At 45.0% G+C, this 26,761-nt stretch overlaps 1 protein-coding gene across 1 annotated transcript; it reads right to left on the reverse strand.

The window, feature by feature from the left end:
* Window positions 1–22,922: 22,922 nt before the first annotated feature.
* On the reverse strand, window positions 22,923–26,188 carry LOC136500884 (probable cinnamyl alcohol dehydrogenase 5). The gene is made up of 2 exons (XM_066496349.1): window positions 25,908–26,188; window positions 22,923–24,121 (listed from the first exon to the last, which is right to left on the reverse strand). The coding sequence occupies exons 1-2, from the start codon at window positions 26,024–26,026 to the stop codon at window positions 23,101–23,103; spliced, it is 1,140 nt and encodes a 379-aa protein (XP_066352446.1). The 5' UTR covers window positions 26,027–26,188; the 3' UTR covers window positions 22,923–23,100.
* Between the last annotated feature and the right edge of the window lie 573 nt (window positions 26,189–26,761).

Consider the following 26,761-nt stretch of genomic DNA (forward strand, 5'->3'; position numbering starts at 1 on the left):
ATACCTGATGCATCGCAGAACACATCAAAAGGTTTCCTCGATATCCGGTTGTGCCAAAACCAGGAGCCGAGGTTAGAAGAGTTCGCAGGGTGTGAAAAGCCGCATCACACTCAGGAAGTCTAGACAAACCTCATGTCTTTTTGTAGCAATTGAGTCATAGGCTTGGCTATTTTAGAGAAACCTAGGATGAAGCGATGATAATAGCCAGCCAATCCAAGAAAACTCCGAACCTCGTGCACCTAGATGGGAGCCTTCTAGTCCAATACTTCTTGCACTTTGGTGGGATCCACAATAATTCCACCATTGGACAACACGTGTCCGAGAAAAGGTACCTCATGAAACCAAAATTCACACTTGCTGAACTTTGCATAAAGCTTGTGCTCCCGCAATCTAGTGAGAACCACTCGCAAATGTTCAATATGATCTTCTTCATTCTCAGAATAGACCAAGATATCATCTATAAATACCACCACAAATTTGTCCAACTCGGACATAAACACCGAATTCATCAAATACATGAAGTGTGCGGGGACATTGGTCAATTCAAAAGACATAACAAGATACTCATACAGCCCGTATCTTATAGAGAATGCAATTTTTGGAACATACTCAGGCCAAATTTTGATTTGATGATAACCAAATCTCAAATCAATCTTGGAAAAGACTTTTGCTTTAGACAACTGATCAAATAAGATATCTATGCGTGGCAGAGGGTACTTATTCTTGATTGTGACTACATTCAAAGGCCTATAATCTACACACATGCATAGTGATTGATCCTTCTTCTTCACAAAGATAGCTGGGCACCCCCATGGAGACAAACTAGGATGGATAAGGCCTTTCTTTAGAAGTTCATTCAACTAGGTCTTAAGTTCAGCTAGTTCATTGGGAGGCATCCTATAAGGCCTTCTAGGGATGGGCACTGTACTAGATAGCAACTCTATCTTGAACTCCATGTCTCGATCCAGGGGCAATCTAGGCAAATCATCGGGAAAAACATCTGGAAAATCACACACGATAGGGATATCTACCATAGCCTTTGCTTGCACCGCATTAGCCGTATAAGAAAGATTGATGTCCCTAGGTAGATGTACTAGAAAACCTTCCTGATTACAAGGATCTCTGAGCATGACTACTCTAGTCGATGTATCAATAAGCACTCCATAACTGCTCATCCAGTTCATTCCCAATATCACATCGATACCCAGCCTCGGTAAAACTTCCAGATCAACCTGTTAACTTCGCCCCCTCTATCTCAAATTGCACGTCCCCAACTACAAGCTTGGTTGGGATAGTACCACTAGTAGCCCTAATACAATAACCCTCACCCTCAACAGTGTATGTTTTCTGCATAAACTTGGATGCAAATGCGGGACTAATAAAAGAATGCAAAGCACCCGAATCAAATAGTACAACTGCGGGGTGTTGATCCATCAGAAACTTATTGGCCGTTACTACCTCTCCTGATGGGATATCAGCAATATTAGTGTGATTCACCTATCCCTGACGACCACCTTGGTAGTTATTCTTCTTAGGGTAAGGACACTTCCTCACCTAGTGACCTGGCTTGTTGTAGTTACAGCACGGTATGTTGCTTGGCAGAACATTGGAACTGCCTTGACTGGTAGTGCCCTTAGGAAGAGCAACTGTAAAAGCCTTGCGAAACTCAGTCTTGACTAGATTCTTCTTCAGCGGTGGGTGGAACTTAGCAGCTGATGCGGGGGATAGAATGGAGCTCTTTGTGTAACGGGAGACTTGGATTATGAGGCACCCGCCTCATAGGCCCTCTTATGGTTCTTCAAAACAGCATATACAACATTGTTGTTCTCTTGCGATAAAGCATCACTCATAAACTCATTAAAATGAGCACACTTACCATTTCACATGGTCTTCATCAATTTGGGGCTAAGTCCCCGCTTGAAACTAGCGATCTTTTTGGCATCAGTGTCAATAAACTCAGTAGCATACCTTGTAAGGTTATTGAAAGCCTGTAGGTATTCATTCAAGCTCTTGTTCCCCTCGGTCAGCTTCATGAACTCTGTATGCTTGATTGCCATGAGACCAGAAGGAATATAATTTCCCCTGAAAGCAGACTTGAACTGATCCCAAGCGATTTGGGCATTAGCGGGTATAGTGGACCGATGATGACTCCACCAAATACCAGCTGGCCCATGCAGTAGTTGAGAAGCATATTCGGTCTTCAGCACTTCTGTCAAGCGAAGCAGACGGAATTTCTGCTCAAGAGTGTTTAGCCACTCATCAGCTTGTAGGGGCTCCTCAGCCTCCTTGAAGATCAGAGGTTTCATGTCAAGGAAATCTTTGAAGTCGCTATACTGATTTGGTTCTGGTCCTTGGCGTGCACCACGACCATCATGATTTGCAATCATGTGGAGAGCCTCAGCCATAGTGCATTGTCCTTCCACAAGAATTGCCATCAATTTTGTTGGTGTGGGTGGTGGTGGTGGTGGAAGATCGTCATCATCACCAGCCGCACCAGTGGAACGAGTGCGAGGCATCTGCAACCATGCACAACCAGCAATTATTGGTGATGTTAGCACATTGGAGAGGAACAATGTAATTACGCCAAACTAAATTTACTGGAGAGAATGAAAATTTCAAACAATAAATAGGGGAAATAATTCATTCTCTAATCACCACATCATCAATTAGATTACTAGCGCCATACGTAGTGCATTCCAACATGACAAGTTTTAAACTTAACCAACAAGGTACGCATCCCAAAGGGAGCGGATTTAAGTACATTACATGCTAGGTTTGAATTAAAAGGTACATCCCACATCAGTCATAGTACTACGTCCATTACACCAATGACTGCAAAAGCTTAAACTAGTAAGACTTGCTAACTAACTACTCATCGAAGTGATCGCTGTCCACATCGGAGACGCCTTGAACTTCTTCTGGATCTTCCTCTTCTTCTTCATTTGCAGGTTCAGCTGCATTGTCATCCATCTACACGTCCTCTTCTTCTTCATCGGCCTCAATCACTTAAGGTCCACCCACATTAGGATACCTTGGTATGGGGTGAGGAATAGGAAATAGATGGTTGTTCAGTTGATGGTGTTCAACCTGAAGCTCTTCAAGCTGCTCTTGGAGCTCATGCTCCCTTTGGAAAGCATTGTGGTTAGCCATGATCTAGCCCTGACATCTTTCTTCTACCAATTCTAATGCTGCATCTCTATGACGGGTCACACGATCCAGCTCCTGTGCTGCCTCATCTCTCTCTATGGTGAGGTTCATCAGTTGGTTGTGAAGCTCGTCTCTCTCGCATTATTTGCCCCCACTACTATAGGCGATAATTTGCAATACCTCGAATCTCATCTACTTCTTGCTGAGCTCACCCACATGCATCCGCCCTACAGCGATATTTGTGGGCACGCAATCTGAACTTGTGCTGGGCTGCCATTGCCTTGCCAGCTTCTTCTAACACACTAGAAATGGTGTCCTGCCTAACTCGACAAAGCTTCAAGATGGCCATCATAGCACTCATTCCAGCATTGTCACTCTGAACACGTTCACCATGGCCTTGAACCAAGGCCTGGCCAACTTCCTGAGTCCACTCAGCCTCAGTAGGAGCCACTCAGGGAATGGATGAAGCTGGTCCACCCACTAACTCATCCCCGAAGCTCTGTGCTATATCCATAAGCACATCAAGGGCAGCAACTTGAGCGGCTTCCCATGGGCTTTGCCCATCAGTCTCAATGCTCCACCCATGCCACAACGGTCTCATGGGGTTCTACGGTACTATAAAGGTCACAATGTACCAAGGTACATCTCCCAATGGCACCGCCTGCCTCCACATGTAGCGGGGTGCCTCTGGGTACCCAACTAAACTAAGCACCCTCCAGAGCAAGGTGGGCGTATCGAACTAGTCCAAAAAGGTGCTGCTACCAGTAGGAAACACAGGCGCGGCCATCTGTATCAAAAAGGGATGCAACTCACGTGAGAGGATTATTTTGTTGAGAGATTGAACTTAATACTTGGGATAAGCAATTATAAGGGAGGGAGTAATGCAATATGAATGACATGAGTGAATATGATGCATGCTCGTTCCGTACGTCCTCACAAACCTAAGAAAATTTAAGTTTTTGCGGAATATACGGTGGCATACATACGTTCTCTCAATTAGCGGTAACTAGTCGATCTACACGGTGTGTTGTTAGTGTACCTGCAGAAAACTTCATTGCAGCCCAACCCAACAAGATAATGCTAATAACGAAAGTAGTAACTAAGATACTCTCTATATATACATTCCCAGATATATATACTTTGGTATTCAAACTACCCGACAGATGTACCCACAATTAAGTACATTCATATATACATGTATGCAACATGTAAATACTCTGGTAACCACAACTAACTCTCCCCTAGACCGACAGTTGGACGGTCTTGCTCTCACAACTCACACTTACCTTAGCGTAGAGGCAATTGATCCATACATTACCATTCAAGCGAATGGAGCCCATGCAATAGCACACCGCATAGACGACGAAATAGAGACAATCAATTTCCCCCAAGTTAGTAATTATATAAGCCACTTGGAAGTCCTTAAGTGGGCTACAAGGGATGTGATCACTAGTACACTATAAATTTTTTGATTTTTGAACACCTATATATAACTATAAGTTGGAAAACCATTTTCACAACAAAAGCTTTTGTTTTAAATACCCATATGACATGTTTAGTGTTGAATCTAGCGCTGATGCTAGCTGTCACAGAACCGACCAATTTATAAGAGCACAAGTACAAAAACAATCGCCGGACACAATCAAATTCTTGCACTTGAGCCCATATAAACTCGGTAGTCAACTAAAACCTCGAAAGATTTCAAACCAACTTACATACAACCAAGATTATAGTAATTCAACATAACATATCATGCGTTACAACATTTCACAGACGGTTTGTAAATAGATTACATCACCTCAGAGTCATCGTTATTACAAAACAAGTGTTGTAAAGTACGCGGAAGCAAATAGTTTAACTTACACACCTGAGTTCAAATACAAATACTAATTTGCTGATCACAACCCGCAAAAGCATTCGGATAAGAGAAACAGAGATCATGCCCATGATCTTTTCTTCATCACCCACCGGGTGGAGACAATACTTACAGAAGCCCTGATATAGAAGGTCATCTACAACAAGAGGGAATAAACCCTGAGTACGAGAATGTACTCAGCTAGACTTACCCGTCGAAAACCAAAACAAATGACACCAAGGATCATGCATAGCTTAATTTAGTGGATTTGGCTGACACTTTCTTTTTGTGGAAAAGCATAAGTAATAATGATCAACTCTTAACCTGAGCTAGTAGTGACTCTTAACCATCAACCTGTCATCTATATTAGCACATGTACTAAGCAATCATTTGATTAAGATGCAAACATTAATAACCATAGCAGATATAAATCGTGGCAACATTATCATCATCATCCATTTAACCATATCATTAAATTAATTGAATCTACGTTGCCGCTGCTCAGTCAAGTTCTCACTATCCGAGAGAGACGACGATTCGAATCGATTCCTATCTAGCTGGAGGGGTATTCCTAACACAAACCCTGCTTCCCCCGTTAGGGTCGCAAACAAGTCACCTTTGGTACAATTCAAGAGTCACGAGTCCGATTAGTGCCATAAAATCAGAGAACCACTCTGCCATGAGTGCTCGGTGACTTAATTCGCCCTTGGGCTTACGCCAATGGCTCTCCACACATCCTTACTTCCATCCAGATTGCGACCCCTACTCGTGTCCCTGGCCTAAATCGAGCTACTAGGCTTCACGGTCGGAATGAGTTATCCAGCCAGCTAAATGTTAGGCTGCGTTCAACATGACATAAGGATGTACAGCGTATCGGTCCTTAAATAACACAGACGGAGTCACTATGTCCAAACCTACACAAGACTCCGCCCGGTCTTAATTCATTATTAACATGGTTCATTTCCATGATAGCAAATATAGTCAACCATGATCCACCTCATCCTAAAGCTCGCAGGTGATAGGAAATCACCTGACTTCTACCACACTAAGCATGGCTAAGCATTTAACCCGTTCCTGAACTTAAATAGGATTCAAGTACGATATCTGGACAAGGATGAATATATAATGCAACAATTGGTTCCAACCAATTCCTATACTTAATGCATCATCAACAATAAGAGATACTCAAGATGTTTGTAAAAACATGGGAGACTTAATATGCTTCGGGGCTTGCCTTTCAGGAAAGAGGACAGTTGGTGGTCAAGGCACTCGGGCAACTCCTCCTCGGTGGCTGCTTCGTCGATTTCCTGCACCTCGGGCTCCTCCTCCTGGCTCACTCCCTTGAATTCCAGCAGCGTCACTCCCTCTAGCACACCTATTGCATGTATGCACACGATAAATATCATGGATGCACATGAATGAAGTTAGAAATGCTCGGGGAATGCACAGGCTTACTGCAGTCCGCATTTTCCGACTTAAGCTCTATTCAAATCACTTTAACTTACCAAGTTTATACAATCTAATGTACAATTGCTCATCTTCAGTTAAGGACCTAGCACCCGCATCTAATCATGTTCTTAAGTTAAGCTAACACCTAAACAACCAACAAGAACATCGCAACTGATCACACACAATCATTCGTATTTCAGCAAAACAGGAACTTATATAGCAGTATAGTAAACTAGCCAAAACTAGAGATCTACAAATCGAAATGACAGGCAACAAGACAATTTGGAAAGCTTATGAAATTGCCTACAATTCATTTTCAGATCTCAAGGCATGATTCCAACTTTTACCAGGTCGAATTTATAGAACTATATAATCAGGTCCAACAAGACAGAGAGCAAGCAAAACTGTGATCTAACTTTGAACAGCTGTAGATCCTAAACTACTAGGCCAATTGCCACAAAATTTTGACAGGAGCTAGATACATAAGGTATCTACAACTTTTGTATTCACCACATTCCCAGCAAACCAAAATATCATAGGGAACTTTGTAAAGTCCCAAGAACTGTCTAGAAAGACATAATGCCAGGAAATATTTATTAACTTATATTGCAAACAAACAATTGAACAAAACCAACTCTACTCACTTATCACACATGTCACAAGAACACCAGAAAGTAAAGTGTTCACCACCAATTCATTTCTTTTAATGACTTTCTTAATTTATTTAATTAATTAGGGGAAATGGTAAACATATATAAAAACTACACCATTTAATCTACAAAAATTATAGTAGGTACCACATGTTCCAAGTAGACTACTATAAAAATTTTACATCATTTGAGCAAGTATAACATCCTATACAAAAATGATAAGGCATAAAGGCTTAAAATGACATAATTAGGAAACCCTAGTGAAAAGTGTCAAGCAACAGATTTTATATTTTCCCTAGCATCCTTCAGGTACTAGGACATTCCCCACAAAATTTCATAGTCATTGGACTCATAGATAAATTACAAAAATTCACCCAAGGATCATTCAATGATAAAGGAAAATCTATAACTCACAAACTATACATGCAATGACTCTCAAATTTTACCAGAGCTTCTACTAAGTAAGAATAGCTTACCAACAAAATTTCATAATTTTTGGAGCATAGGAACTCAAGATATAATTTAAACAAGTTTGCATGCATTTGAAAACACATTTCAAGTTTCAATTTAATTCATCCAAAACTTCCACTACAAGTGTTCATGTTATATTTTTCCTAAATACTACACTTCACTATGATCCTAACAAAATTGGAACCACCCAATTTGGAGCTACCAAACTCTAGATATAGATTTTACAAAATTAGCATCAAAACTGGAATTAATTGAACTGGCTTTCAAGTCAAAGTGACTGACAGGCGGGGTCCACCGGTCAGCGAGCCCACACGTCAGTGATACGAAAATAGGGGAGGGACTGCCGCGGCGCTCCGGCGAGCTTTTCCTCACTAGCGCGGAGGGCTCAGACGGTTGCGTCATCACCGACGCCATCTCCGAGCTGAACCGCGTTGAGGGATGTACGAGACACGGTGAATGGCCCCTCGGAGCATGGACAGCAGCGGCCATGGCGGACTAGCGATGATGCCCGATGGCACACCGGCCAACTCCAGCCATGGTATCACCCTAGCGAAAGGCGCTAGAGTTACCTAGAGACCTAACACTAGAGATAACCTAAGGTAAGGGCGGCTAGGGTAGCAGCCGATGAGCTTGGCCGCACGCACGGTCACACGGCGGTGCCCCGAGCATCACGGCGGCATAGCTGTTCCGGCTCAACAATGGTGAATCCTAGGACTACGTCTTCGAGGTAGACACTACAGCTCATAAGGGTCCTCATGCGTGTGCTAGAAGAGACAGGGAAGGTTCAGAGGCGGCTAGCCACAGCGAGCTCGTGCTCGCGGCCATGGCAGACACGGTGAGGTGCACCAGAGTGTTCCCAGGCACACGCTCGGTAGCGTCTAGAGCTATTCCTACTAGAGCATCAGCAAGCTAGCACGGTGCCGAACTAGAGGAAGAGGAAGCGCGTGGTGCGGTGGAGTGCCACGACCACATGAACCGCAAGCACGGCGTGCTCCGGTGAAGTCTCCTACGGTGGAAATCAAAATGTGCCTTACCAACAGTTCAAGGAGATCGAGCGAGAGGTCCAGGAGGTGGAGTGGAAGAAGATGTAGTGATGGCCGAGATGGATTGGCCAAAGGCACGGCGTCGAAGGCAAGCTACAGTGGCAAAGCGAGTGGTGTCGGCAATGGCGAGCAGTGGCTTTACAAGAGAGAGCGAGTGGGAGGCAGAGCGCGTGCGGGCGAGTGGAGAGGCAGCAAGCGTCCTCCACTTCATGCTGGCTAGTGCGCAGCACGGTCAGGGCCAGCCAGGCACGTGGCGTCCATGCGACGGCAAGGCTTTGCTGCCGGTCGGTCACTGTACCAAGTCTGAAAATCCAATTCAGTTACCAACTGTACCGACTAACAAGCGATTTTCAACAATGCATAACTCCTAATCGGCTTGGCCAAATGCTAATCCAATTCAACTACGTGATAGAGCTAAGTGAGTACTCCAAATGACTCAACATGAGCTCAAGCTAATTCGCCATGGATCTCAATCTACAAGGCCCCAAAGTCACCATCATGAAACTAGAAAACAACTCCATAACTGAAAATTTCTAAGTGTTGGAACAACACTGATTTCTAGCTTGTGGGCCCTATTTGAACATGTTCTGCACATTTTCATGACTTGGATCCTAAACAAAATTTGTTCCTTATAAAATTTGCTACAACTTTGCTTCCAGGTTGCTTAGACATGCAAACACTCTAAGCTATACTTTTTAAACTATCAAACCCAGGAGCTCTAGGGGTCCACAACAGTCAAACCATGACTTGGAAACCTAATTAGGCAAAATGATCAACATGAACATTGTTCCTAATGACATTCTAAGTATAACTAAGTTACTTAAGAGGATAATTAGCCATACCACACATTGGTCACACCAAAATCAAGCATCACATGTACTGAAACAAGGACAAACAAGTGACTTTGTGACTTCTGTTTCAAAACCATGTTTCATGTGTTTCATGAGTTTGTGGCATTGTACTAGCTAACCTTGTTTCACTAAAGTGTGTTGCACTTGAGTGTTACACACTATGCATTTCCTAAAACAATTACACATAGAATGTAATAATATGTTGCAATGTTTCAAAAGCTTGTTTCAGACAATTCCAAACTCATGAATGGATGAATGATGCTCATGTTTATGAAATGCAAGTGCAAATGTGGAAGCCAAACACCTGAGGTGTTACAATAGTGTTTAAATATTTTGTTCCTATGGTTTAGTATAAAGTATGGACTTTCGCATGGAGTATTTCTGGGTTGCAGTTAACAAGGTTTAGGCCTCTTAAAAATTGTGACAAAGTGCTAATGGTTGTTTAGTTCTAACTGAACCCTTGCCCTTTTCTAAGTTTGAAAAGAATAGTAGACAATGCTATTTTGGCATTTAAATTCTAACTAAAATGTTTAAACACTAGCTTCACGTTCTTGCACTATTGGTTGCCTCTAAGTGAGTATGAGTAGTTGGACATGGTATAGGTTGTAGCGGTGTGGAGTGGCACATGTTTTCTTAAAAATTTCCCAAACTTCCTTAGAACACGTTGTGACCATGTTGGCGTTTCGTTCATGAACCAGCGCTTAGCGTGATGAACCCAAGTTAGCACCTCTCTATCTCCCTCGCTGGTCACCCTCCGACTGTGCTTGTTGCCTGGATCCAAAGCCCTTAGGGTCTACTAGAGTCTAGAGCTTTTGTTTTAATCTCAATCAAGCTCTAATCTGTTGATTTTTATGCTTTAAGATTTGTGCACAACATCGCCTCAGGCTGGCTGGCCGGGTGGGCATGGTCACCGCGCTCGGGGTGCGACATCACGCGTCGGTGCACCCACCATGCATGCGCACACCACATTGCGCATGGCATTGCTGTTGGCCATCTCATTGCCGCCCCATGATACTCATCGGGCCGAGCCAGCCGTGGCCACCCTATTGTCGGGCCGGCTGAGCTATGCCTAGGCCTTATGTGCGCATAAGCACAACACCGCTACGCCATGCCGGTGATGCTGCTATGCGGCCACGCTGCGAGGTGCTATCATGAGCCATTGTCACTTGTCCCCGCTGCAGCCGCGTGCGCACAAGACCTACACTGCTGAGCCACGTGCGGGGTCGAGCCAAGGCTATGGCCATCTTTGCTATGCTCGCGTGGCAGTCGCCCCTACCCTATGATTTACCTACTGTGGGCTTATGTCACTTGCTCGCCAGTGTCTAGGTCAACTGACCTCGGTCACAAGGTGATGGTGATGCCTCCCTGCTTTGCCATATCCTGCTAGCCGATGCTAGTGAGCCCGCTGGGGTTCGGCTACTACATTCTAGCATTTCTACGTGTAGGCATGCCTTAATGGCTCTATCCAAGAACTAACTGATGTGCCTCCTGCCCCTCGCTCATGTAGCCATATCCCCACGCTGTCCTGCCTCGTCGAGTCTTGGCCAGGCCACCTCCACCATAGTTGCTCTAGGCCATCGTTCGTCGTGCTGCTTCCCAAGCTTAAATATGCGGACCATGGCATCCCACCTCAATTCAGTGCCTCTACAGCAAGGATTGGAAGCCAGCTAGCAAACCGACCCTGCACCAAGGCACCGATGAGACTTGTAGGTGGCCAATTTAGCGTTTTGATCATCGTCGGGCATGTACGCCGCCACAACCTAGGATTTGGGGGATAGCCACGACCCGAAGGTAAAAACCTCAATTGGTTTTGCCTTTGGGTTCACATTGATTCCCTCCAGCTAGTGCTTGTGTCAGGTTGGTCTGAGTCCCCGTCATGGGTGTGGTGACGAGCCGGTGCTACACTCGAAGAACTACCACGCGGTGCGAGCGCATGTGGCCAAACCACCTTAGCACATTCTGATTTCAATCATCACCATAGCTCGGTCCTTGGTGAGTTTCTAATGCTTCCCCACCATCTCTACCCCTCCATTAGTGCCCTAGGTCATCGGAACAGTCATGCCACCGCTGTGGATAGCCGCTCGCCACTACAACCCACGTCAGTGTGTCCCTAAGCCCCTACCGTCACCCAACCTTACGCGTTTGGCCATAGATGGTGGTCGGCCCTTACTTCTGTCATAGAGGGCCTAGTTTGCCTAGTGTAACCGCCCTATGCCATCGGCCGCCGCGCCATCGAGCGCGGGGATCCCTAGGGACCTCCTCGTGGTAAAGTTGGAAACACCCGAGGGTTTGTTTGCAAAGTTGCTGACGGTAGGAATAGCGCGCATGGTAGTCGTATTATTACCTAAAAGCTCGGGGCTTTTCTGCAAAAACCATCACCGCACATGGGCGCCCCTAGCCTTGGGCCATAGTGACGCACGTGCAGCCACACCCGCACTGGGCTGCTGGGCCTGAATTGATAGCCACCAGCCCTTTTCTTTTCCTAAAGCATTTTCTAATATAGTTTCTAAGGTAAACTTGTAAATTCAATATAAATTTGTGTAGTTGACCCAAAATTGTGAAACCAATTTTTTTACATTCCTAAAATCATGATCTATTTGCTAGTATATTTTGTTCACATAGCTTCATAGTATTTTCAAGAGTAATCTAATTAGTTTGAGATGCTTAATATTGTAAAATATAAATTTGTAGGAATTATTATGATAAATTGGTAATAGTGTTGGCTTTACAAATTTTACAATAAATCTCTAACATTATTAGGTGCCCACTGTAATTTTTGTAGCTCCATAATAATTAGCTTGCTAAGACAGGTAAATGAGCCCTAGTTCAAATATATATATTTAATCAATAAAATGCCAAAACATCTTGGGATTATAGAACTAAAGCATTTTTCGGGGAATGACGCCTAGCCTAGTACATTAGTTATTAGAGCTATCTCGTTAGCTTGCGAGGCATAATCATATTCTTAGAGTTATGGTTGCCGTTGATTAATTACGTCTCTGCGTTGCATCTACGTATATCATAATAGGAACAACGATGGATCATAGAATCGACCGGAGTAGCTAAAAAGATGGCACCTTAATGATCATGTCGCCACGATGGAATGCTAATCTTTGGTTAAATCTTACCTAGGCAAGCCCTGGTGTATAACCTCTATTATTTTGTACTTTATTTTATGCTTGTGCATTAAGTTTAAGAAGTTGAATGAAACCAACTTGCTTATATATCCTTATCCTATGAGTCTTACTAGTATGATAGGATCGCGTAGATTGCTATGCTATAGGACTCCGATAGAAGTCGAGTGATTACCTATCACTTGTGAGAGATAGGAAAGATATTATTATTGTTATTATCATATTACTATCACAGGGAATATACATGAATGATAATTGGAGACCAGGCGGGACTATGCTTTGGATTTGGATTTGGACTTGGGAACCGAGCGAGGCTCTGGTTGCACTTGTCCTGCCTGTGTCGATTGAGGACTGTCCATTGCTATGGATGGTAGTCAGGTCATAGACTTATTATCCTGAGCACATACTTGCTTATGAGAGCGGAAAGACTTGTTACTCTCTTGTTCCTAGAGAGCCTAGCTGAGCAACTGATTTAGCATCTCTGGAACCTGGCTCAAGTGCTAGTACAGCTAACCAATCAAGCCAACGTTGCATCCTGCGAGCCTAGAAAGTCTGCATGCGGGCAACCAAATGCCCCCTTAGTTACAAAGGACTTCATAAGAAATTTTCCTATAGAACTCAAATCCTCTAAAATTTCTCTATTTTTCCTTTGTTCGAAAGAAGCCTCAATCCTAAGAGATCAAAACTGCAAACAACATTTATTGCGCAAAGTGTCTACAAGGAGGTGCCATGCTTAGGCCTATGAGCCTATTAAAAGGCTCACAAACAAATGTGAGTAAAACATGCACATGACATGGAAAATGGTGAAATTTCTATGAATTTGGCATAAATTAATACCCCCTTCGCTCGGAAAGGTCCTCGTTTGGTTTTGGAAATTGAGTGACAACCTAGGTGGAATAATTGTATTTAATGTGAGATACATAGGTAATTAGTCCACAGGTATACGCGTGTGAGCAACATATGTCATGGAGGTGAAAATGGCTTGGAGATGTTGTAAAGGCTCACATATGTGATGAAGGTGCTCATTGCATATGAGACATGACATGGAGTCATGTGATCAAGGTGGAGAAGATCAAGACAATACTTGGCTCAATGGACGATTGCAAGTGTGAAGGGAAGTTGAGTGATGACTTAACGCCGATGGACCGAAGCGACGGTGAAGAGCAAGTGAGGTCAAAATCGATGAACCAATACGATCACGTGATGATATGAAGTGGATCATATCATTTGAGATTGGTTGGTGCATGTGTTGCATCAACATTGGAGGAGGTGGAATGGAATGCGCAAGGCAAAGGTATAACCTTTAGGGCATTTTCATTTCACCGGTCATAGGTGTGTAGAGAAGTTTATGACTGGATTTAGGCTAGATGGTCATACTATCAAGAGGAGCAAACTTGTTTGCACATCGGTCATCTAGTGCCACTCGAGTGATATAACTTTGCATCATTGCTAGGATCGAGTGGTGTGGTGAATTGAGTGATTAACTCCTTAAAATGATTGTGAAAATGCTAACACATATACACATGGTGGTGTACACTTGGTGGTATTTGCACATTTGCAAAAGAGAAGAAGTTGGAGTTGAAATGGATTAACTCGGTGAAGAAAAGGAGGAGCTCTAGAGGGACCTGGACTCTGCCTCGGCAGGGACCGGACTCTGCCCCCCTACGTCCGGTCAACTAGCACGTAGTGAAGAGTGCTTTTGGTTCAATGATCAGACACTAGCTAGGTGGAGGACCGGACACGATGCTGGTGCGTCCGGTCGTAGTGACATACGCTGACATTATGACATGAGGCGTGGCGGTGACGCGTGGTAGATAGAGAAGGACAAGACTCAGGCTATGAGTCCGAACATGTCTAACCTGACGTGTCTAGTCGTAATTCAGAGGCTCGGGGAGCTCTCTATAAACTACCGTACTCTAGCAGAGGAGCGGGGTCATCATGTGGAGGCAGCGTCAGATCATCGTTGGTGTGCAGGCGTGCATAGACCTAATGCTGGGCTGTCGCGTCCGGTTGAGCTAGCGGTGCATCCGGTCATCTCTTGACCGTTGGTGCGCGGTTGCCAACTATTGGGATCGCGTGGCCAAGGTTAAACATAGGGGACGCATGGTGCACATCTAGCAATCGGACTTAGGGGTGGCGCGTCCGATCATAACGACCAACACGTCCGATCGCTGTGATTCTAGCCCAGTGAAGGGGTAACGGCTATTTTAGTTCTTAGGGTTATAAATAGAAGTGTTGGCCGGCCTTAGGCCTGATAGATGAGCACCCTTAAGCCTTGGTGGCTTGTGTAGGTGTGCTTAGGAGCCCTCTAATTCACATACGCTTGATAGTGATCATCTGATTGAGTGTGAGTGCTATTCTAGTGCGATTAGATCATGAGGTTGCATCGAAGTGGCACTAGGTGATCGAGTTGCAAGCCGGTGGTGCTTGTTACTCTTGGAGGTTGCCACCTCCTAGACTAGCTTGGTGGACTTGCGACTCTGTTGAAGCACGTGAGAAGATTATGCGGTGCTCCAGAGGAGGATTTATGAGGGGGGATTGTGCTCACCCCATGGAGATCATCGAAGAGCAACTCTAGTAGAGCGTGTCATTGAGCTACCCTCACTTTTGGGGTAGGTTCTTGCGGTGCCCGATGTGTGGGCTTGGCGGGTGATGTCAATTAACCGACGAACCACTAAGTGAGCGGTCAACACAACGGGGATTAGCATGTTGGCAAACACGTGAACCTCGGGATAAAATCATTGTGTCATCCTTGTCTTCCCGTTGGTTTGCATTTCATTTACACAAGCTTGTATTTACTTGTATTTAGTTGGCTTGTGTGGCTTGCTAGTTACCTTCTTGCTTGTGTAGCATAGAAGTAGCTCTCTTGCATGACTAATTCGATTTTAGTAACCTTGTTAGTCACTTTGCTTAGTTTGTGTAGCTAAGTAATTTGCGCTCTCTAATTTGGCTTGTGTAGCCTTGTTATCGAGCATTGCTAGTGAGCTTAGATGATTTTGTGCTTTTGCTTACTAGATTGTGTAGGAGCTCCCCCGGTTGCTTGAGTACTAGTTGTATAGGTTTGTGTGACCTTGCTTATAGAATTGATTAGGTGAGCTCTAACTAGCCCGACACCTTTGTTGCCTTGCTAGGATTTTTATAAGGTACTTGTGAACTTAGAGGGGTATAGTCTTGGCTAGACCGATAGTTTTAAATTCCGCATTTGTTTCGGTTAGCTGGCGTGATTAGTTTTAGAAAAGACTATTCACCCCCCTCTAGTCTGACATCTCGACCCTGCACGCTCTAAGTTATAGTCTACTTTAAAATTTGTTCTAAATCATTTTTAACTCCAAAAATCATACAAAGATGTATAAACATCAATAACATCAAATTAGTTTAACTACAAATATGTTCGTGCATTGCAATGAGAAAAAGCCCTAGCATGGCCAAACACAAAAACAGTCTAAAACTTAACTTTTTATAGAAATTTTGGGTTATTGTTGGCAATAATATTTGTTTGTATATGTTTAAAACAATACTTTAAAATAGTAGAACCAAAACCCATAGCTTAAACTTAGTTTGGCTCCAAAACAACTTAAATTAAAAGGAAAAATAACTTTGATAACTGTAACATCTCTTGTGTTAGGCACATGTTAAGTAGTGAATTTAAAGCTTAACAAAACTCGACAATTGTTTTTTATGTGCTCTAGTGCAAATTCTTACATGTGATGCTTTTAATGTAGGGTCTGAAATCTTTCAAATAAGATCAGAAGCCAAATCGTGATTTTTTTTGTTGGAAATTCCTCGGATCTCATGCTAAAGTTTTAGATTGCGTGTGGAGTACGTTTCCCACTAGGATAAACCCATCCCTCTATTTATATGAGAGGATCTCGGCCGATTGAGAAATCCACCCATCCAATAGATAAAAAACCAATTTATTACATTTTTTTTACCTTTTCTTCTACCTCAAGCTCTTTCAACCCCCTTCCTATCCAGCATGTCTCTCACCGAGATTTGTCAGTGCTCTAGGTGGCGTTGTCCATCCTAAGTCACTCTCACTGTGTGTCTCCCTAACAGGTCTTCCCGAGAGACATTCGTGGGTCTTCCAGGCAAAGAACTATCATTGAGTCGGCCTCGCCGACCTGCTAGTTTGGTAAAAATGATGGGTACTCAAATGATACCCTTCTTTTTTTATGAAAATATGATACCGTTCATTTGAACTAGGTCTGTTAGTGTGTGGGCAACCTAGGGTCTGCTTACGACTGCTCCACTCTAACTTGTCCAGCATTCGTTTTCAACTTCGCTAGCCAAACAAGTACAACTCCAGTACTCCATGAACTATGCTCTAGAGAAAAGGTGAAGTTGAGGGCTAATTCCTAGTTTTTTGTGGTGCACATAGAGAGGTACTCGAGAAACTCTAGTTTTTAAGCTATTCTATAATGCAATTGGTGGAACAGAGTTGGTGAAATAGTTCTAAACATAACCTTAAAACCTTGGTGTTGCTCATGTATGAGACAACTTCTACTTGTAAAACGCGTCAATGTCATGCTAGCTATGTATTTTTATCACAATCGTGAATCAATGTCTTGAATTGAAACTATACTCTTCCGTACGTGTGTGCACTTTAAGAAACCACTAGAAAACTCGGTGCGGCTTTACCGTGCCCTCCTTTGGTGTTCACCAGCTTAGCATTTTTTTTACCATTATTACTGCAAAAGGTTTAGCACTTGAGCTGGGAGATTAAAGATATGACTGATTTTGAGGTTGAACTAAGTTGTTACTGGAGAAGAATACAACATCATCTTGCATGAGAACATTACTGAGATTGAGAACCTGATCACATCATAGCAATCCAGTCCCTTAGTCTTCTCATGTGACCTGGTCATCAAATTAATTATGGTAACTGTAATGACATTCAATTCAGATTTCCTGGTTTCGATTCATATACATTGCTCTCACTAAATCGTGCAACTCCATAGTTGTATGTCAACTCTACAATAGTTAAGTTATCCTTGCATTGTTAGCATAGCTCAACATGGGGAATAGTATTTTATATAATGCTAAAAAGTGAAAAGGTTCAGTCTACTAAGCTGAAAGAACAATATGCCCAAGGGGAAAAATTGGGCGGCATTTCTCTATGAAATGTATCAACAGTCCTTCCATTGCCAAATAACTGCAGGCAGAGCTTCATTTCAAGAGCCTGCATGGAAACAAAGACTACATCATGATGTATGAGAATATAGGACTGCTGTAAAGATATAATGAAGAAACATGTAGCATATCTAACTTTTGGAATAGCTGAGCCCTACAAAAGGAAATAAAATTCTTCTAATATAATAGAACTTGATAGAACGCTTAGATATTCATAAATAGGTGGATTACCAAAGATGTTTTACGTTTTAGAGCCCAGAATAGGTATGAGCTGACCCTGTTCTTTACGTTCTGATGATCATAAGTAAATAAAGGGCGTACCCAGTGCAGAGAGCTCCCACTCTATGCAGGGTCTGGGGAAGAGTGTCAGTGGCAAGCCTTACCCTCGCCTGTGCAATGCAAGGAGACCGCGACTCGAACCTGAGACATTCTGGTCACAGGCGGTAAGACTCTACTGCTTGCACCAGGCCCTGCCCTTCTGATGATCATAAGTAAATGTGATTGATAATATGCTTTCTTACTCTATTAAGATATTCTTGAGATGTGCATGTGAATTAATCATCTGGTGGGCATAGAACACAAATAGCCAGATTTTGTTGTGATACAGTGCTTACAGAATATAATTATGCTAAATAATAATGCTTGCAGGTGAGCTAGTAGCTTGATACAGAAGGTTGGATCTTGTAAAAAATTTAGACCAGCTATATGGTAACTTTCCCACGCAAATCTAATTTTCAAGAAATCTGATAGCCTTACATTTTCAGAGCCACAAAAACCGTATACGAAGCTGGATTGAATTAACTACCATCTACTACATCGTAAGCACCATAGAAGCCACAGCTTCATTAGACATCATTTCAGAAGTCATAGATATCAATGGGTGATGGATGATATCTAATTGCCCACTTTAATCATAGATATAGCTAATTATTTGCTTGATTAGTGTTTAGAAAGGAATTGACATTGTTTATACTAAAGAGCATCTATTGTGGCAAATATAATATGGACGACTGTGTAGCCGAAGACTCGATGGAAAATTGGGCTCCAAAAAAAGTGAGTAAAAGAAATGAGAGTTGATGCCTTTAGCCATTTCAACAAACAAGCATACCCTTGCAATTGAAATATTTGAAGAGGCAGTAAAGGAACTTCTTTATGCACTCCCTTATAAATATGTAGTTTTTAGCACCACACAGAATGTAAGTTCAAGCTATGATGATTTTGTCTACCAAGTTTATCTTAAGGTAAGGTAACACATACTTTGCATGTTTACCTTTTTCAAGCCAATTCTGATATTTCAGAGATAATATGTCAGGCCATATTTTTGGTCATAGGTTAGGAAAATAGCAGCTCTAGAAGGATTTTTTTGTCACATGTTTGGATAGGATCTTAGAACAAATTGTATAGAATGCATCTCTAATTAATCTACCTATACAGAAGCATGAAAAGTGTAAAAAAATTAAAGAAATTTAGTTAAATACAATTGAATAAGTCTAAACAATAGCATTCAACATGTCAATGATATGAGGAAATATTATCACAGAAAACATGTCTCACCTGTCCTCATTTCCCTCAAACATATATTGCTCCACAACAATGAAGAGCAGCATACCCTCATGGAGTGATGGTGTGGATTAGCTTAGATAGAGTGAGGACTAATATCAACTTCATTACCTGCAATTTTAATAAACCAACTTTGGAACAAGTTTGTACAGCTTTCTATGTAAAACCAAAATATGTCATCTTCTGGAGTAGCAAGTAGCATGATGATTGCTAGATCCATTCAGAGAATGGCCCACAGGCTAGTTTCCCTCAAACATATATTGCTCCATAGCAATGAAGAGCAGCATACCCTCATGGAGTGATGGTGGATTAGCTCCATGGAGTGAGGCCTAATATCAACTTAATTACCTGCAATTTTAATAAACCAACTTTGGAACAAGTTTGTACAGCTTTCTAAGTAAAACCAAAATATGTCAAACTTATATTAGACAATTATCTAAATCATAACTGTAACAAAGACATTCTGCACACATTGGTAGACATTAATCCACAGTTGCAGCAAGATCAGTTTGTTTCAGACATCCACAGATTAACCATTCATGATACACGCACATGCATCACAGTGAGTATGTAAGAGGACTGGCTAGAAGCAGTACTGCATATTGCAAAAAAAAAAACATCTCAAACACAGCCCAGACAATCATTGATTCATGTCATATACATGGAGGCAAGGATGTGCTATTTACCTCATGGGCATTCCAGTCAAACACCTGAATGTGAGCTATCGTTGTCAACCTTCAGTCCTAGCGTGGGAGGTGGCGGTGGACGCAAGTGTAGGTGGACTGGGATGCCGTTGCCGCCGTTCTCTTTGGCTTGGTGGTGGGGCTAATGCTGCGCGGGGTTTCAGATGGGAGGACCCCGTCATCGTGGCTACGTAGAGGCTCGTGAGCAGTAGCTTTCGTCGAGGATGAGGCCGGCGGTGAAGGTGAAGGGCAGGGCTGCGGCAGGGGTTTTGGGATGTACTCATAATGCATGCCTAGGATTCACCGCTTTTATTGCATTGAAAAGTACTGGTAGCTGCTCGTACCCATCCTCCTAGTCCCCATATATCATCTTCCATGCTCGCTGCTTAGCCCTCCAAGCTTTACCATAAGTTATCACATAACCTCCATACAATGCCTCAACGGTCCTGATAATTGTCCTCACCTTCATGTTCGGTTCTCCCTGCAATATTCCCATCAACTGCTTGGCAATGAGGGTAGATGTCAACCTGCCGATGCCTCAGTGTCAGCTCATGGTCAGCACAATTGTGTGGCCCAACAACTTTTGTGATCTTTCACTTTTCGGTGACCAGTTTGCTTCCTTGCACAAACCCTCCATGGACAGCGTTTCTTGTCACACACAACTGTGTAACGGCGCTCCGCATATGAATCCAAGACCTTGTAAGGTCTCTTTTGTATCACTGCAAACGCCTGCAACCACCTCTTCAATGCAGGAAGGTCATTGAACACCCTCCCATTCTCAATTACCATGTTAGGGCCGGCCTCAGGAGCTTCTAGGAGCTCATCATCATGTCCTTCTGCACATGCCTGATTGAAATGAGCAAGATCGCTAAACTCGTGAACTCTTAGATTACGGTGGCCAGGAAAGATACGCCTCAGCATGTCAACATCACTCTCTGCTAGCTCTCCAACAGGGTGATCATCATCAGAATCAAGAGCCCTTGCCATCTCATATGGCTCCGAATCATGCATAATTTCAACACTATTGGAGCCACGGAATCCATCTCCAAAGTGCACTTGTGTAGCAACAGGGGGTACATCCACATTCTCAGGAATGTCTCCTACAACATAAGTAGAGAAATGAGGAAGAATGAAAGAAATGAATGTAAGGAAGGGGGTAAGCTCCCAATAACCATGCGGTTAAGACACTTACTTGGATGAGTCTGTGTCAAAGGGATCTCATGAGGAGGATCTACCACAACAACATGAGTCTGACAAGCATCTCCAACTACCGCATTGGGGGTAGATTGAGCATCGAGAACCGTAGGTGCAACCTCCACATCTATATCAGGTTTCGGGATGAGAGGGTCGATGTCTGCCTACTGACCCATTGGTGGGGAAAACTCATGAGGGATGTGATCAACTAACACCCGACGCACAACCACGTCCAAACATTGCAGCTGGCTCTTCATAGCCGATCTCACATAGTTCTTCTACTGATCCGCATATCCAATTGGGATCATTCGCCTGAGGATGTTGGGAGGAGAACCTAGGATGTAGTACACCCTCAACTGCAATGCCATCATCTCTAAGGCAATGCAGCTCCTCCTGAGCCTTTGCAACCATCTCACTAAATGAAGGCCTATCATTGAATAGCACAGGCACTGCTTTGCATGTCAACAAACTCAATATATCCATAGCAATCGTATTCAATGGTGCCTCCATGATATATGATCACTAGGTTGTCCATCTAGTTTAAACCCATAATGAAACACATGTCCTTTAGTCCAAATTAGACGATAGATAGTACCTAACAAGTACTTTCTAACTACAAACTAAGTAAATAAGATAATAACTATATACATATATACAGTGTACTAACTAAATAGCTAGGTCCTATTTAGTTAACTAAATATGTAACTACCTATCTAAGTAGCTATCTAACTATATCTATGTACCTATGTATCTATATTTCTATCTATCTACATATATATCTCACTAGATCACTAACTAAATCAACTACCTGAGTCATTACATTAACTAGGAAATAACAAATGCCAAAATTACTACACTACAATCAAAGCTAACTAAGTACGCACATTATAAATTCATAATTTTTACCTATCCGACGACGGAGTCGCGGATGTCGACAGAGTCGCAGCGGACGCCAGGCGTGGGTCCGACCGACGAGCCGGGCCGGCGGTGGCACTGGCGGGGCGCTGCAGGTGCCGAGGCCGGACGGTGGCGTGCGGCGGGCGAGGGGTGCCCGGCGCTCCGCGCGGCAAGGCCGGCTCGGCGGACGCGGGTGGGACGGAGGGCAGCGGCCGAGGCCGGCGGTGGCTGGGCGGCACGGTCACGGTCACAGCACCGGCGCGACAGGGGTGCGGGCGGCACGTCGGGCGAGGTGAGGGCGCGGGGCGCGGCGCGACCACGCTGGCGGCGCGGTGCGGGAGGCCGGGCGCGGGGCGGCCGCGGGGAACGGCGCGGCGCGGGAGGCCGGGTGCGGGAGAGGGCGTGGGCGGCGGCGGCGGTTCACTGCTCGGGCGAGGGAAAAGCGATAGAAAGAGAGAGGGAGAGGAAGAGAGAAAGGATTGGGGCCCATACGTCCTGGCGCCGAGCTTGGCGCCAGGGTGACTAGCGCCGAGCTTCCTACCATGTCACGGCCACGTTGGCTTCGAGCCCAAGAGCTCGGCGCCAGCAACGATGACCCAGATTTTGAAATCTTTCTCCCAGGGCATATCTGTGAAAAATTTTCAAAAAAGGGCTAAAAATAAAAATTTAAAAGATGCCCCTCTCTCTATTGTTATTTGTGGTCCCCGGTTCTGTTCTGTTTTGTTCGCTGTTTGAAAGTTGTTTCGTTGGCTATTACTATTTGTGTATTCAAATTTATGATTTCAAACGACCTTACGTTGAATCATCTAGGAGTAGCAAATATATAATGGAGGGAAAAGAAAAGAAAATGCATCTCGTTTTACGGCAACAACAAGAAAAGCATCCACCCTCAATAACATGCACGTGAAGGTAACCAGTCATACTACATTTACGCCCGTCTTTGCTACAATATCACTGACAAAAACGGTGTACATCATACAGCCCAGAAGGTACAAGCAGCAGCAGTAGAAAGTGTCGCCAGATGTGTGAGATCTGATCACTCTGAATTCTTTAGGGTGTTGCCGATGTCGATGACGAAGCGGTACCTGACGTCAGCCTTGGCCAGGCGCTCCATGGCCGTGTTCACGTAGTCCGCGGCCACCAGTTCTATATCCGCCATCACGCCGTGCCTGGCCGCCACGTCGAGCATCTCCTGCGTGTCCCTCATGCCGCCGATGCAGCTCCCCGCCAGGGTCTTGTTCCCCATGATGAGATCAAAGGGCGGGATCTCGAGAGCCTTGGTGGGGAGGCCGACCATGATCATCTTGCCGTTGGGCTTGAGCAGGCCCATGAACGGCGCCAAGGGGACGTTCGCCGACACCGTGTTGATGATGGCATCCATGGAGCTCGCCGCCGCCTTCATCTCCTCGGCGTCCTTACTGACGACGAACCCGTCGGCGCCGAGCCGGTCGAGTGCCTCCTGCTTCTTGGCAGGCGACGTGCTGATGACGGTGACCTTCATCCCGAACGCCTTGGCGAACTTGACGGCGACGTGGCCGAGGCCGCCCAGCCCCAGCACGCCGACGTGCTTCTGCTTCTTCCTCCCCGCCGGCGCATCCCCGTTAGCGTCCAGCAGGCCGTGGTGCTTCATGGCGCTGTACACGGTGACGCCCGCGCACAGCAGCGGCGCGCCCCGGTCCAGCGGCATCGCGTCGGGGAACCGGACCACGAACCGCTCGTGCACCGTGACGGCGGTCGAGTAGCCGCCGTAGGTGACGGTGCCGTCGCGGTCGACGGAGTTGTAGGTGAAGATGATGCCGCCCCGGCAGGTGTTCTCGAAGCCCTCGTCGCAGCTGTCGCACGACTGGCACGAGATCACCATGCAGCCCACGCCGACGCGGTCGCCCGGCTTGAACCTCGTCACGTTCTTGCCCACCTCCGTCACCACTCCGGCGATCTCGTGGCCAGGGACCATGGGGTACATGGCGTTGTTCCACTCGTTCATGATGCTGTGAAGGTCGGAGTGACACATCCCACAGTACAGAATCTTTATCGCTACATCATCGTCTCCAGTGCTCCTGCATAATACGTATATATATAGTTACACATGTAATTCCATTTCCAACACTTAAAATTAACTCAGAATGCAGTAAACACATGTTCATACTAGTCATGAATGAATGTAATCATCCAATGGTTATTCGAGCAAATGACGATCCAGCCTGTCAATTGCCAAGTTATCGGTATCTTTCCTGGTCGATGAATTAATCTGAAAAGCTAAAATTCTGAAAAGACTGGAAGTTCAGCACCCATCAGCCACCAATTGGCCATTGCAACCATCATGGCCGACCGTGACAGGACTTGCTACGAATGAGACGTCGTCCATAGCGATACTGAAGATAACGATCGACAATGAGAGGTGCTAGGGCCATCTCCAAATTACAGGTTGGCCTTCTGTGGGACGAATTTGGCTACAGTTCACCCAGTAGAGCGCACCACTAGAGTCTTGTTGACCTATCGCAGAATGAACCTTTCTTCAGTGGAGAAAACGTATATTCGCACAACCGCTGAAGAAAAGGGATCACGTACAATTGTATATAAAATGGGATTTCTGATTATGTAATCAGATACCTAGTTGATGTATATATGGATATCCTGGTATTGACCAACCAACAATGTAGTACACTCCCTCCGTTTTTATTAGATGTCGTATTAGTTTTGTTATAAGTCAAGCATTTATAACTTTGATCATTGATTTAAAAAAAATTATATAGATTCATGTCATAAGATTTATGCTTTTAGATAAACAATAAAAAATGCTTTCATAATACACAATTCATATGTTGCCTAGTTGTTATACTAAAGTTGTTAGGATGAGTGGAGCACTCTCCTCGGTTGTATGATTTTTGGGCCCAGTTTTCATTCAAAAAAAAACTAGACGGGGATTTGCCTTTTTCTTTCTTTCTTCGTCTAATAGAAATCGCAGCAAAGTTTTTGCCAGTCCTTTCAAAAAAACATAATTCATATGTTGTTCCTTCTAAAAAATAATTCATATGCTGTGAAACCATTAACTATTTTTTAAAATAGATAGCCAAATCAAAGACAGTAATGTTTAACTTAGAACAAAAGTAGCTTAAGGGAGAGAGTAATTGGTTGAAACCAACATCAGATGCTGGGGCCAGAGAAATAAGCTAAGGTATAAAGTAGGACAAGGAAGAGTACAGGCACGGAGACATGAGCCGGCTGGAAGAAATTGAAGTTGCATGCATGAGAGGATATATGGACGTTGTACATGGTAATCAGTTTAGGACTAATCAAATAGTTATTTTTATTGAGTAAGTAAAGTGAATGAATTTTGAAACATGGAGATTTTTCGTCCAACGGCGCCCCAGACTCCAGTCTTGTTTCTTGAATTCTTGGAGACGCAAAGATCGAAAATCCAAAAGCACGTCTCACTCGATCTCCAAGCCGTCTAATCTGGAGGCCCAATCGGGAAGCGCAGGACGACGTGTGTTTAGGACAGAGCATTCCACACAGGTCACACGCGACGTCCGTCCGTCTGTGCGAGGGGACCGGCCGAGCTAGAGATGTATACGGTGGCCTGCGCCAATCGGTTTCAGATCGAGGGGCTCTCTATAGCCGGCACGCTGTACCACACCCAGGCCGGCTGCAGACCAAAGCCACCGTATCCGTATACATCTCGCATGCTCGATCGACGAGGACGGTGGCGAGACCCAGGCCGCCGGGCGTCCGCTGGCCCTCCCCTTTTGGAAGCCTCGATCGGCACGGTTTACATCGTCGCGCGTACGATCGATGCATGTATACGACAGGTCCCGAGACACAAGGTGGGCACGCACGTAATACCTGCGGGTGATGGTGAGCGGCGCGAGGTGGCCGGACGCGTCGTGCGCGGCGAGCCCCACCGCCTTCCCCGTGTGCTGCCGCCCCTTGGCTTCCGCCGCCGCCGCAACCGTGGCAGCCATCGGGATCGGAGGATCCGAGAGGAGCACTGAGCTCTTGTGTGTCCGCTCAAGGATTTGGATCGCTGTCGATCGGCGGCCGCGCCGAGCGCTGGGAAATGCCGAGAGGGAGAGGAGAGGATGGCGGCGGCGGATTTCGCTTGGGGAATGGAAGGAATGATTCAGTTCAGGTTCAGGCAGGCACGGAGCATTCGTGAGGGGCGGGGGCCGCGCTTTATAGCCGCGTGGGAGTGGTGAGCCAGCGGGGTGCCGTGGGGCCGGGCCGTGTCAGCGGGTGGCGTTGAGCCTGGAAGGCTTGAGAGGCCGGGCCGTGTGGGCCTCTGTCTCCCGGTGCGGGCGGGCCGGGCAGCGGGGCTCCGTCCGATCCCCCGCGCCCGATTCGTGTCGTGTGGTCTGCTTCTGCTTCTGCTCTGCTCTCTGGCGCCTGGGCGCTTGACTATTACCAAGGGTGGAACTGGAAGAACGCGTACCCAAGTGTGCCCAAAGGCAGGCAAAGGGTGGATGCTTAGTGCCTCTAAAGGATCGAAAACGGCGACCAGAGGGGGGTGAATGGAAGCCTCAAATTTCTTTCGAAATCTTTCACCACTGTCCCAATATTAATCCCCAAAAAGCATACACGATAGACTTGATGACCACGACCCTATAGAAGGGTGGATGCTCCCTCAGAACACAGCGGGTCACCACAAAGCAAACGGAACACAGATTGGAGCCCAAACGAACAAGCTCCCAAAAAAAACA

The sequence above is a fragment of the Miscanthus floridulus genome, chromosome 13 (genome assembly GCF_019320115.1).
Source record: "Miscanthus floridulus cultivar M001 chromosome 13, ASM1932011v1, whole genome shotgun sequence".
Lineage (NCBI taxonomy): Eukaryota > Viridiplantae > Streptophyta > Magnoliopsida > Poales > Poaceae > Miscanthus > Miscanthus floridulus.